Source organism: Lolium perenne, chromosome 2, assembly GCF_019359855.2.
Source record: "Lolium perenne isolate Kyuss_39 chromosome 2, Kyuss_2.0, whole genome shotgun sequence".
Classification (NCBI taxonomy): domain Eukaryota; kingdom Viridiplantae; phylum Streptophyta; class Magnoliopsida; order Poales; family Poaceae; genus Lolium; species Lolium perenne.
The window spans coordinates 8,674,706-8,688,115 of NC_067245.2; the positions used below are offsets into that span (position 1 = coordinate 8,674,706).

Genomic DNA, 13,410 nt, shown 5'->3' on the forward strand with positions numbered 1-13,410 from the left:
GAAACGCGAAAACAACTTGCGCGAAAACAACTAGTACTGATTACTCGAATCGAACAAGTTTAAACATATTTAACATACAAACTAGAGAACAAATTTAAAAACAAAGAAACTATAAGCTAATTCTTGGCCTTCTTGTTAGAAGGCCCTGCTTCGTCGTCCTCACTCATGTGCCTCTTGCTTGTCACCTCCTCGTCGGAAGAGGAACTGCCAGACGACGTGTCCGTGAGGACTTCGAGTCGGACGAAGTGGCGTCTTCGTCGTCGTCATCGGTGAATGGACGACGACGCGCCGCCCGCGCCTGCGCCCTTGCCCGGGCCCTGGCCTCCTTCCTTGCCGCCGCCTTCTCGTTCGGCGCCTCATGCGCCTCCAGCCGGGAACCTGGCGTCGGAGTCCTCCTCCTCCTCCTTGCCATCGCTGCCAATGCCGCCTCCGTCCTCCTACTCCTCCTGGCCGTCGCCGGGTGTGGAGCCAGGGTCGCTTGGCGTCGAAGGGGTTTCCCACCAATACTGCCATCCCGTCGGCTTGCCCTCGCTCTCCGAGTCCGACGGCAAGGTGTAGTCGCTCATGGCGCCTGGCTAGCCGGTGTTGGAGGAGGAGGAGGAGGAGGAGGAGAAGAAGAAGAAGAAGAAGAAGAAGAAGAAGAAGAAGGCGGTTCGGTGTGAATTATATGAGACGCGGGGGTTATAATCTGCGGGGATTAATGGCGGCGCGTATAACGAAGAGGCCTGTGGTTGCTCTTCCACAGCAGTTCGGCACTCCATCCGGCGGTTGGCGGGTTGATCGGTGCGGTTGCCACTCTGGCGGTTGACATCGGCACGCTTGTTGTGCTTTAATTCGAGGCCGATCGAGCCAGGGTCGCTGCCAGGCGCAGCGTCCGCGGAGACGCAAACATGCCGCATATTTGCGCCACGTTTGCGTCGCTGCGGACGCCCCGAACACGATGTGTCACCCCGCTGGAGCTGGGTGCAGACGGATTTCCGGTCCGCACGGACGCAAACAGTCGACAACGTCCATTTGCGCCGCCGCCGAAGACCGCGCCCGCGAGCGCATCCGCCGCCGCCACGCAGCACCGCGGCGGCATCCCGGAGGAGATCATCATCTGGGAGATCGTGCCCCGCCTTCCAGCGAGGACCCTCCTCCGCTGCCGCGCCGTCTGCCGCTCCTGGCGCAAGGCCCTCACCTCCCTCAAGTCCAACCCCGACCTCCTCCTCGCGCACCACCGCCTCCAGCCGTCCCTCCCCATCGCCTCCTGCTTCCAGCTCGCCAGCCACGACCTCCGCGCCGTCGCGCTCGCGCCCCGCTCCGCCGCGCTCGCGCCCGTCGCCACGCTCCGCCACCCCACCCTCCAGGTCAGGGCCTCCTGCGACGGCCTCCTCGTCCTCTCCCTCAGCCCCGCCAACTACTACGTCTGCAACCCGGCCACCAGGCAGTGGCTCCTCCAGCCCTTCTTCCCGCACTTCCTCGGCTTCTACCCCCACCGCCCTTCCGGCGAGTACAGGATACTCCACGGCACCGGCCCGCCAAGCCGGAACCGTAAAGCCTCCTACTCCGTCTTCACCGTGGGGTCTCGGAAGCCGAGGGGCATCGGCCGCCCAGCGGCGTCTTCCTCCGAAGAGAAAGCGCTGGCCGATGGCATCATCAAGACCGCGCCTGACCGCCCGTCCATCCTGCTCCACCAAAGCCTGCATTTTTACCCTGTCAAAAAGAAGGACAGCAACGGTAGCAGCAACATGGTAATGGTGTTCAGCACCACGGCCGAGTCCTTCCGGTGGATGACCGCGCCCCCGGATGATGTTCCAGCCTCCGCCACCTTGTTCGAGATGGACGGCAAGCTCGGCCTCTCCAGCGTCAGCGATGACATGACACAAGTCGACATCCGCGTGCTGCAGGACTATGGCAGCGAGGTGTGGGAATTCAAGCTCAGGCTCAAATTGCCGGCGCTGGAGATGAACCTCTCGGCCGCGCGGCGCAGTTTCATAGAGGTGGTCGCGAGCGAGGACGGCGGCGTGCTGGTCTCCAATTTTACCCGGATTGCTCATGCTGACGCTGAGGGCAAGCTGTTGTCGGGTTTCCAGTATCCTGAACAGAGCCTGATGATTGTTCCGTATAAGCTCAAAGAAAGCCTTCTCCGTCATGCATTCTTCCCCACTCGAGACGCTGAGGATGCCAATGCTTCACTTTCACCTTTTATGTGATGACTGTTAGGTGAGGTGCTACTTCCTTATGGTCTTATTTTTGCCTCTGCATCTCAATGGTTCGAATGATGTTTGATTGCACCCAAACTACATGTTAACACACATACCATGTCGATGTTACACATGCCAGCTACATATCCTCCAAACTTACGGTAATTCGTGCCTAAAATTTCAATGAAAAAATGAATTTGCATACATTTCGTTCCCTAAACATTACATGGAACATATGGGGCAAAGCTCAAATGTTGATCAACTCAGTTATCTTTCGAGCTGAGGTTTGGGCAATGGCATTAGTGAGTCCTTTGCTCTTGATGGACCCCTTCCATTCATGAACCTGTTCAAACTTGGGAACCATTTTGCTGTAGCGTTTGAACTAATTCTGAAGATGAAATCTTACATTTGTTTCTTGTGATCTTGAACTGAAGATCAAGATCACCAGTCGATGAGTTTGTATTCCGTTTGTGGACTGAGTCCATGGCAATTAGACCATTGGATTAAGAGCATCATTACATACTGGTACTCGGTTATGGGATTATATTCCTAGATTTTAAGTGTGGATAATATTTAGGATAATTCTCTGGTATGATATTTTGTAAACTTAAACAGAAAACAGGATAACAAAAACTATGAAGGCCACTTTTGCACTTATTGTACACCTTCATTATTCTCTTAAGGGCATCTCTAGCGGCGCGACGCAAACGGTCGCTGAGCGACCGTTTTCGTCCGCCGTGACCGGAAATGCGTCTGGGGCCTGCTCCAGCGGGGCGACGCAAAGTGACTGGGCTGTCCGCGGAGACGCAAACCTGGCCCAAATATGCGCCTAGGATGCGTCTCTGGCGGACGCGGAAAGTGTCCACTCGCGTCTGGCGGACGTTTCGTCGGGCCCGCCTGGCAGTGACGCAGCGTCGATGCGTCTTCTCCGCCAGTACTGGCAGCGAGGCGTCGCTTCGGCAGTCTGCGGCCGCGTTAATGGCGATGCCTCGCGTGGCGCGCGGCCGTCGCCTACCTCTGCGCACGTAGTAATGGCGATGCCACGCGTGGCGCGGCCGTCGCCCTGCCTCCGACCTATATATACAGGGGCGTGAGCATCTCATCTCCTCCCCACTAAACCCTAGCCGTCGCTGCCGTAGGGCCGCTTCCTCCAGCAGATCCACCATGAGCAGCGCCGGACGCGGCCAGGCTGCTGCGCCTCCACCTCCACCTTCACCTCCCACTCCACCTCCTCCGGCCTCGACCTCCTCCGAGGAGTTCGACTCCAAAGACATCACCGACCTCCTCCACCTGGTCAGGGACGCCGCGGCCCTGGCACTCGCGGCGCAGGAAGCAGAGAAGGAGCTGGCGGGCCACGCGGCGTTGGACGCCGAGCTGGAACAGCGCAGGCTGGCGGCCGCCGCTGCAGCAGAGGACTCCGACTCGGAGATATCTTGGTCCTCCGATGACCCTGATGCGCCGACGCCGGAGGAGAAGGCGGCGGAGCAGAGGGCCCTCGTCGAGTCTTTCGAGACGCTCAAGGACGACGCCGCCAACGCGAGGCTGGAGCAGTGCCTGCAAGAGGACGCGGCGGCGCACCGAGCCATAGCGGCCGCGCGGGAGGCGGCGGAGAAGCAGGCGACGGAGCGACGCAACGACGCGGGAGACGGCGGAGAAGCAGGCGACAGAGCGACGCAACGACGGTGCCGGCCCGTCAGGAAGCAAGTAGTCTAGCCCTATAGATCTACTTTGTATAGTTTTTATGCATTTTTATGTACTACTTTGAATGTTTTTACTATGTTGCAATTCAAAAAATGGGTCGCCCCTGTGGGAGCACACCCAGACGCAAACGGACGAGCGGACAAAATATGTCCGCGGGGCGACGCAAACGGACGCTCGCGACCACTTTTGGGCGTCCGAAATGCGTCGCGCCGCTTGAGATGCCCTAACCTGATATGAGTTATAAGAGCTGCTTCCATGTGCCACATTGAAACATCTTGCATAGGCAAGTGGGTACCCTTCATCGAAATTAAGTTATAATTATAGAGTCCACTTTAGATATTTAATAATTAAATGGTTCTCTTATATAAGACTCTTGGTGCTATGGTATCAACCCTGAAGTAGAGAGTTGTCAAAACTAAATAATAATTAGACAGTCCATTTTGGATATTTAATTTAAATGATTCTGTTATAGAAGGCTTTTGGTGCTATGGTATCAACCCAAGTGGAGTCGAGTCATTTCATGTTTGTTCATGCATAATAAGCTCGAGGAAAAGAACTTGCAGTAAGCACAATAGACAGTCCTCTAGGTTGTATCTCCTCTGAACTGAGATGCTAAGTAAGAATTACTAACATTTTACTACAAACATCATGCTGGAATTGGGATGCGTTGCAGCAGTACAAGTACTACTGAAATGGTAGGATTGATAGTCTCAGCTTCTAGAAACTTGTTACAAATGATAATATGATCCATTGTTAAAGTATATATATGGGCTGAAATTGGGATGCGTTGCAGACGTACAAGCACAACTGTAATGGTAGGATTGATAATCTTAGCTTCAAGAAACTTGTTACTAATGATGATGTGATCCGTTGCTAAAGCATATATGCACTGTCTGTTCAGAGAACAGTGTCTGTTCACCTCCTCAACTTAGGCTCTTCACAGTTGATGTCCTGATGTTTGGTCCCGCCCAGTTTTAAAAACATATGGTATATATGCTGTTGTTGGGTTAGAGAACAGTGTCTGACTCTATGTTCATCTCAACTGAGGCTCTTCACAGTTGATCTCCTGACTGGTCTTGCCCAGTGTTGCAAACATTTTTTACTAAGGGTCACATTCACAGCTTAGCAGTTTGTAAATACCAAAATCTGATTGAAATGCTTTGTACTGTGAAAACTGAATAGTTGCCTAACCTTCACCATTTTATTTGCAGCAATACTGATGCCATTTCAAAAGCAGCACTGACCGGGTGATGAGCTTTGCTCCAATTATTTGGCCAGAGCCTTGGTTTATCATCAATCTGTTGATCCCAACATGACCGTGAAGCAATGACTAAAGACTATAACTCCTTTTTGTTCTTCATGTACAACATGTGTTACCTACATTGATAGGCCACTGTTGACGTCTGGTTCAGATTTCAGTGACAGCATGTCACTTGTGTCTTGATGTAACTTTGATGGTTTTACAGTCTTTGCGTATTCTTCTCTATTTGATCTTTATATCTAGTTACTTTTAATGCTAAAGTAGTTTATTAATTGTCGCTCACCCCAGTCTCGAACATCTTTCTGTGCAGTAAATTTGAGAAATGTTTAGTTTCTCTCCAACTAATGAGTAGCTTGCTTGAGAACCAGGCAGTCAGTTTAAAAAATGGCTGGCCCAACACCTGAACAACTTTGAGAAACGAGAGGATTCCAGCGTGGACGTGAAGAGGATCTGATACGACCTAGCGATGACAGAACACTTCCTTAACAGCATCACGACATACCGTACCCTGTCTTGCAACCCTAGATACTCCAGAGACGGCAGCATCAGTGTTGATGTTGACAAATTCAGTCGGTGGTGGACACCACTTTTCTTTGCTCTGTAGTAGGCACCTTCGGTTTGGATTTAAAGAACTCCTTCCATTCATTGGCATGGCGCAGGACTGAACTGAAATTCCTCAATCGAAAGCCTTCTCTCTTTGATGATTCTCGTTGTTTCTTTCATACCGCCAGCTCCAACGGAAGACAACTACCAGTATTTTCCTCTCATAGGATCTGTTTCAGTAGGCCTGTAGCCGAACTGCACTGAAGATGCTGCAGTCTGACGTCTTCAAGTTTCTGAGCTCTCCAGTCCGTTGATGCTTTGCCTCCTCGCACCTCAAGAAAAGGGTGGCTGCCATCCTCCAAGTATTTGTGGCATACCATACCACACATCTCTTGTCCAGCTCCACTGCCCGGCGTGCAATGTTCATAAACATAGGATGATTGGTATGGCCAGCCAAGCCTCCAAAGAAAATGTTGGCATTCGAGCTTCTCAAACACACTTGTTTCAGCGACTTGGCAAGCCCACCCCTCTCACTGGTCTGAGTAGTAGCCGTTATCCTCATAAGTTCAACATGCCCCTTGTATGCAGGTTCGGTCGAGATAATCACATTGCTGTCAGTATGCCACACTAGTAAGCCTTCTGCTTGTTCATTTTCCTCGGGAAAAAAAATACAGTATCATTTTCTGCCTAGAAGCGTAAAGTTTAATCATGATAGAAACCAGTAAATCGTGTAGGATGCTTTTTCCCCCTGTGTCATAATTTGTGTACTTCTTATGTCATGACATAAACCAGTAAAGTCGAATCTAATTCTGCAGCCGAAAAAAAAAATGCAAGTCCAATTCACTGCATAATTGCTCAGCCAAGAACTTGAACTAAAAAGAAGGGAAATTGTACATGTGGAGTGAGGAAAATAATGAGGAACAAATGAGTTGTCAAAGCTTCTATTTTGTGCATCTGTATTTAACTTCTGTTATTTACATCCCCGAGTGACTCTTCTATAGATTTCAGTAACAAAGAACATCTAAACCTATTTACAGTTCTACAAAAAAATGAAGAAACTAGATATGAAAAAATAATGGTGCAATTGCACCCAGCTCATCTCTTCTTCAGCAAAACCATCGCCGCAAACGCAACAATCCTGAAGAACAGGCCATACATGAACAGAATCAAAATACAAAGCTTGTAGTTGTTGATGTCAAAGCCACTCTTGAATAGCAAGCCGCAGCGAGTTATCAGCCAGACTCCAGGATACCTGCAAAGAGCGCGCGGCAGATTAGCAAGGAAGTTTACAAATACTAGCTAGGAAGCAAAACTTTGTATAACGCCCATGAAGTTCATGAGAGAGAATCAAACCTTTTCGCGTTTACAATTATGAAGCCCTCTAGTGCCCACTTTGGATAGCTCAACATCTTCAGGAATGTAGGGGTAGTCCTTTGAGTGGATACCAAGGTCAGAACCACCGGTATGAGTGCAGAACACTACGTAAAAAAAATTCAAGGTTAGTCCCTGTATATGTAGCCAGTCATCAGACAAAGGGTGCACAATTTGATTAGTCAGCATGGTACATACCAGCTGCGCCGAGCCAGGACTGAAACAGATGGCGAAAGTGTATCCTATCCCAGTCACGCAGTATACAAGCGCGAGGAGTATGGTGTAGTTATCACCGATGGATGATCTCGGGTTGTTGAAGAAGTAAAACATGGAGAGGTAAATGATGGGCTTTAAGACCGTGCTAAAGTGATCGACCGTGTCCCTGGCAAGAAAGTAGGCCAACGTGCTCATCCCAGATTCTCTTTCTCTGAAATATTGCAATCGTTCGAGTGAAAACGACCTCAACGCTGCAATCTTGCACAGAAGAGCTGCACCACGAATAGATAGTAAAGTCAGTGAACTGCCCCATCAAGTATGGCGCAACACAGTGGTGTCTGAATAATTGAACTTACAAACTGCAATGATAGTGTAAATATAGCCAGGCATCCCAAATGTTGGGTCACTGAGTTTCGCAATTGTCCCCAAGCAGATCCCAGCTAGACCAAGTATTAGGAAATCAACACCAAGCAGTCTACCATCACGCAACCGCTGTTTCGTAACTCTGTAATGAAAGATATGAAGAAACAATTGATAAAGCCATTCAAAATTTCAGAAGAAGCTTGTAACAGTGAATACTGAATGTACCTTCCCAGATAGAACTTGTATTGTTTTAGAATTCCAGGTGTTCTTCTGCTGGACATATCATCGGGTTTCGACAAATGATTGTCAAGACGGTTGCGCTCATGTGAAAAAGCATCCCTGACGCCACCAGGGAGGCAATGAGGGGTTGATCCAGACAACGAACGATCGGGGCCAATCTGCGGGCTTTCTTCACCCATTGCCTTGAGATCATCTTTCATGTCACTTGGCACTTCGTAGCCCTTATACAGCATCCAGTGAACTGGTAAATGCTTTGCATTAATGCCCGACTCAGGCTTCACAATTCCTTCAAGAATGTCAATGTAATGGTCTGGCGGGTTTACACGGTCGGGGACATGGATTCCAAGAGTTATGAAGAACTCCTCGATGGTCTTGACCGGACCATTGTAAACAATAAGGCCTCCTTTTGCCAGAAGTATCAGATCATCAAACATGTTGTATAATGTATAGCTGAAGAACATATAGAAAAACATATAAGAAACCTTTCAGAAATATCTGAGTTATCTCCAGGAATAAATACAAATTTGATTTGATAATAACCTCGGTTGGTGAACAACGGCACAAATATTCACGCCTTCAAGTGCCTCGTGACGAAGAGCTTTGAGGAGAAGTTGAGACGAGGAACTGTCCAGGCCAGAGGTTGGTTCATCCAGGATCAGAAGAGATGGCTCCATCACCATCTCGAGCCCCACATTGACACGCTTTTTCTGCCCACCAGAGATCCCACGCTTCTCCACCGTCCCAACCACCGAATTTCTGATCCCCTGAAGGTCCAGGGAGTCTATAACCCTCTCCACAATGAGAACCCTGTCACGGTGTGACATCCTCGCAGGGAGCCTGAAGGTTTACAGTAGAAATGCTCAGAAACTAATGAGCTAACAACTGGAAGTGCATCGGATATAAAACCATTACCTGCAATTTGCACTGAACCAAAGGTTCTCCTCCACAGTTAAGTTCCCATGAACAACGTCGTCTTGAGGCACAAAGCCAATGATCTTCTTGTAAGAACGTATGCTTCCATGTTTCCCGTTAACAAGAACTGAACCAGTCATCTGATAACCAGTTACCTTCCCGGAGACAGCATTAAGGAATGTGGTCTTACCGGCTCCTGAGGGGCCCATGACAGCGGTGACACGACCAGGCTGGAGTTCGCCTGTGACAGACCTCAACAGCTTCCTTTTTCCAAGACTCAAGGTCAGGTTCTTGAACTCAACCTTGAGCAAAGGTCTAGTGATCTCCTTTTGTTGCTCCTTTACCATGTCAATCACTCCGGTGAAGGACATGTTCTTGTTCTCTTCCTGCCTGACCTTCTCCTTCTCTATCTCACCATATGCATACTTGAATATCTGAGTGTGAGTTGATCTGTGTTTGCCTTTTGGTGCAGGTTTGTCCATTACAATTTCTCCATCGTTGCTTATGTCCATGATAACTGAAGGCATGACTTCAGATATCTCGCTTGTCCTCTGAGCTGAAAACACAGCAGAGTCTGACATTTCTTCTGCCTTCACTGAACCCATTAGGCGCGATTCCTGCACCCTTTGGCTCTCGGGATCTGCCGGCTGGCGAAAGGATCTCCTGCGTGAAAATGTGCGAGACACATGATCCTGCACGCCGTGTACATGCCTCTTCGCGAGCTGTTTGGCAGCCTTCCAACCCTCGTGAGCTTTGAGCTGCTGGCGAGCCAGCTGAATCGCGTTCTCCCTTGATTTTGCCTTCCTCCGTTCACGAATAGTGAGGAACTGACCTGAGCAGTTGTATATGATCAAGAGCAACACGCCTATCGCACCCTGCATCAAGTAGCAAGCCTTAATTTGGTACTCCTTGGTGTAAACACAGCACTTGGTGCACTAGGGTCGGCTAAGCACATTGAGTTACGCACATCCAAGGAAAATTGTTTTCCAATAGGTGGACCATGAAAATATGATGCTACCAATAGGAAGGAGGTAAGATACAAAAATATTGAAATAATGGAATAGTATTAACGGAATTACCACTAAAAAAGCTCCCAAAATGATGATGTTTTCATTGTCCTCGTTTTCCTTGCATGAGCGTTTTACAATGCATTCTGAAATTTTAATCCAAAGTCAGATTATCCAATGGTGCCGTCATTAAAGATGAAACCATGGTAAAGGCATGCCGATGGTGCTTACTATTTTCTGTGGTGGAACCCAATTTGCAATAATGCCTGCAGAAGCAACAAACAAGAAAAAAGTTAAAACAGAATTAAATAGTAGTCATATTTTTGGACTGAGATAGAGATGCCACAGGATTCGATCATTACCCACTGGTACAAGAATCTTTGGACGTTGGTGTTGGGCAGTGGTAACCTGCCGGGCAGAAGATTTCCTCGGTGCTATCGAAATCAGCCCACTTGTCAGCGCCACCACAGCCATTGGTGGAATTTAGAGTTATCTGGTACTCATATCTGTATGAATTTAGTAAGTCAACCCCTGTACTTCCATTTGCTTATCGTGACACCAAATGGCAAAATAAATATTCAGAGAAGACATCTTACGGATCGCAAAGACCGGTGGTCACGTTCATCGTTGCGCGCGGACAGTACGCTCCCAGAGGACAAGCTGCAGCCAGAGGAGACAGGAACCTCGGGTCATTTCACAAAGCCATTGTTTGATCTTGCTGCAAATGTTAAGTCATAGTAATAACAGAGTCATGTGGGACGGGCCAAAGGTACTCACGCAGCATGCAGGTGAGGCCGCGGGGGCAGAAGAAGCCCTCGCAGCACGGCTGGCAGTTGGTAGTTCTCTGCGGAATATCGTCGCCGCTGCTGGGGACAGGGTTTGAGCCAGCAGAGCAGCCCCATCCCGGCTCGCAGCCCGGCGCCCAGGATGTCCGGCCGCAGTTCACGTTGGTCTTGAGGAAGAGATTCTTCTCGCCCTTGGCGTTGAACAGGCTGGTGAAGTAGAATTTCGCTTCTGCCGGCGTGCAAAGACGCTGCGCCATATCACCTGAGTGCAACATTCTCACATCAGTTAAGATAAGAGTAGTAGGAGACTCTCCTGCTGTAACTCAGAAAAAACACATTCTCACACCAGACACCTCAGTGGGTTTTGTATGATGTGATATAATATAATGTGGCTCTAGACCTAATAACAACACAGCATAATATAATAAAGATAACATTCTGGACACGATCATAAGTCAAGCAAGTGGGTAACTCGTGCCAACCATGGAAATAACCAGACTACATTATTTGGAGTTGATCATGTCAAACCCAGCGCGCGGCAGCGGTGTGCAGTCAGGCTCAGGTGTGATGCAAGAAATATAATAAAGATCTCAAATATAAAAACCGTTGTTTCTGGGTAACAGCTCCAGATGTCACGAGTCCATGGCAGCGCGCGGGTCTCTGTCGGGCCGTTTCACCCCGAGAAAAATACGCGCGCAGCGCGACAATTCAATCCGACAGACAGAGTCCGTCCTCGTGCGCATCTGCGTACTACGTACGTTGCTTCCGGGACACAGGCGCCACCGCGCGCGAGCAACAGAGGGCGCGTTTGATATTGTAAACATGTTAGCCGGCTGCATTTGATTGGAGCGTTCAGAAGGGGGGGGGGGGCGAAGAGATGAGGCGAATCGGCTCGAGGCAAGGGGCAGTGGTCAACCCAAAGGCAGGGATGAGCGGGGCGGGGCGGGGAGGCGAGTAGGTAGGCAATTGGACGAGCAGATGATGTGCGGGAATCAGGATGGATGGATCGATCAGGTGGTAGGAAGAGAGACTGTGTGCGCGCGCGCGTACCTCTGGTCTGGGCGAGGCACTGGCGCACGAAGCCGAGGTCGGAGGTGTAGTTGAAGGCCTGGTTCCAGTCGTCCACCCTGCGAGCGCAACGGAGCAAACACGATCACGATCAGTCGGAGGCGAAACAGAGCATGCCAAGGTTGGTGAAGGTGTCGGGGGGAGTCGGGAGTAGAGTAGTAGTACTCACGGGTCAGCGACGCAGAAGCTGAAGCTCTCGGAGATGGTTCTGGCGACGTCCTTGGTGAGCCCCGTGAGCTGGTCGTTCACGCCCCGCAGCTCCGGCGGCAGCGGCGGGGCCTGCCGCTGCTGCTGCCCGGCGACGCCAGCCGCGAGCAGCGCGAGGAAGAAGAGGGCGGCGAGCCGCCGGCGGTACCGCGAGGGCTTTGCATCGCCTAGGCGCATCCCGACGCCGACGATCGAGAAGCTGCAGCAGGAGAGGCGGCCTAGTCTAGTCCGGGAGTAGAAGAATGGAGAGGAGGCGGTGGGCAGATGGACGGGGACAAGAAGAACTTGCCGCAGAAATGATGCGCGTGATTTAAACGACGACGTTTTGAGAGGAAGAAGCCCAGCGCAGCGGGGGTGGAGGTGGAGGTGGAGCCACGGCATTGAAAATTCGTCCCTATGAAGTGAGGCAGAGTGGAAAGCGAAAGGTTGTCATGTGCCGCCGGGGTTGGTGGCGAATGGCGATACGAGACGAGACGAGACGAGACGATGGCGAACCGTGTTCCTCATCCATGTCCCTGGATCGGATCCCATCCCATCGTGGACTGCTTCTCGTGCTCCCGAGTTCCCCTGAGTTTTGTAATGCAGCTTTATCTGTCTAGTCTAGGATATCTTATCTGGTGTACAGGTTAGACCGTAGGTTAAGCAGTCATCATCTTCAGTGGGTGACGTGGCCTCATGGTGGTTGATTTGGCTTCCCCTCCCACAAACCATGCTGTTTCTTCTTAGGCCATCTCCAGCGGCGGGACGCAAACGAACGCTATTGAGCGACTACACGCTGCCGTCCGACTCGGAGAGCGAGGGCAAGTCGCCCGGATTTCTGCATTGGTGGGAATCCCATGCGATGCCAAGCGATCCGGGATCCACACCCAGCGACCCTGCCTCCACACCGAGTGAGGAGGAGGAGGACGGAGGCAGCAATGCCAGCGAAGGCCAGGAGGAGGACGGAGGCGGCGCTGGCAGCGACGCCAAGGACGAGGAGGAGGGGCAGGAGGAGGAGGAGGACTCCGACACCAAGTTTGCCCGGTTGGAGGCGCAGGAGGCGGCGGACGACAAGGCGGCGGCAAGGAAGAAGTCCAGGGCCCGGGCAAGGGTGCTGGCGCGGGCGGCGCGTCGTCGTCCGTTCACCGACGACGACGACGAAGACGCCATTTCTTCCAGTTTCAACTCCTCGACGGGCGCGTCGTCCTCCAGTTCCGACGAGGAGGTGATAAGCAAGAGGCGCAGGAGTTTCGACGACGAGGCAGGGCCTTCTAACAAGAAGGCCAAAAATTAGTTTTAGTTTATATGTTTTTAAATTTGTTCTTCTTTGTATGTTAAATATGTTTGAATCTATTCGATTGAAGTATCCGGTTAATTGTTTAGGCTATAATCTATTCGATTGGAGCTACATGACATCATTGAGTACTACTTTTTCGCGTTTAAACTTGCTCATTCAACAAAAATGAAAAGAAGTAGCATAAAAAAACACTTGCATGTCCAAAATGCGTCGGACCGCTGGAGGTAGCCCCCGACGCAAACGAACATTTCGCCCCTCGCGGTCATTTTAGCGT

The 13,410-nt window shown here is 50.7% G+C and overlaps 2 protein-coding genes across 2 annotated transcripts; one reads left to right on the top strand and one right to left on the bottom strand.

The window, feature by feature from the left end:
- The first annotated feature begins 890 nt into the window (after positions 1 to 890).
- Positions 891 to 5,373, top strand: LOC127328192 (uncharacterized). The gene is made up of 2 exons (XM_051354812.1): positions 891 to 2,205; positions 5,099 to 5,373. Exon 1 carries the CDS (start codon positions 891 to 893, stop codon positions 2,193 to 2,195), a length of 1,305 nt encoding a protein of 434 aa, XP_051210772.1. The 3' UTR covers positions 2,196 to 2,205; positions 5,099 to 5,373.
- A 1,247-nt stretch (positions 5,374 to 6,620) lies between these two features.
- On the bottom strand, positions 6,621 to 12,256 carry LOC127331084 (ABC transporter G family member 25). Its single transcript, XM_051357160.1, has 14 exons — positions 11,823 to 12,256; positions 11,636 to 11,712; positions 10,578 to 10,847; positions 10,397 to 10,460; positions 10,163 to 10,306; positions 10,032 to 10,066; positions 9,873 to 9,946; positions 8,794 to 9,668; positions 8,422 to 8,718; positions 7,867 to 8,331; positions 7,635 to 7,783; positions 7,261 to 7,550; positions 7,045 to 7,169; positions 6,621 to 6,943 (listed from the first exon to the last, which is right to left on the bottom strand). The coding sequence occupies exons 1-14, from the start codon at positions 12,239 to 12,241 to the stop codon at positions 6,787 to 6,789; spliced, it is 3,441 nt and encodes a 1,146-aa protein (XP_051213120.1). The 5' UTR covers positions 12,242 to 12,256; the 3' UTR covers positions 6,621 to 6,786.
- Between the last annotated feature and the right edge of the window lie 1,154 nt (positions 12,257 to 13,410).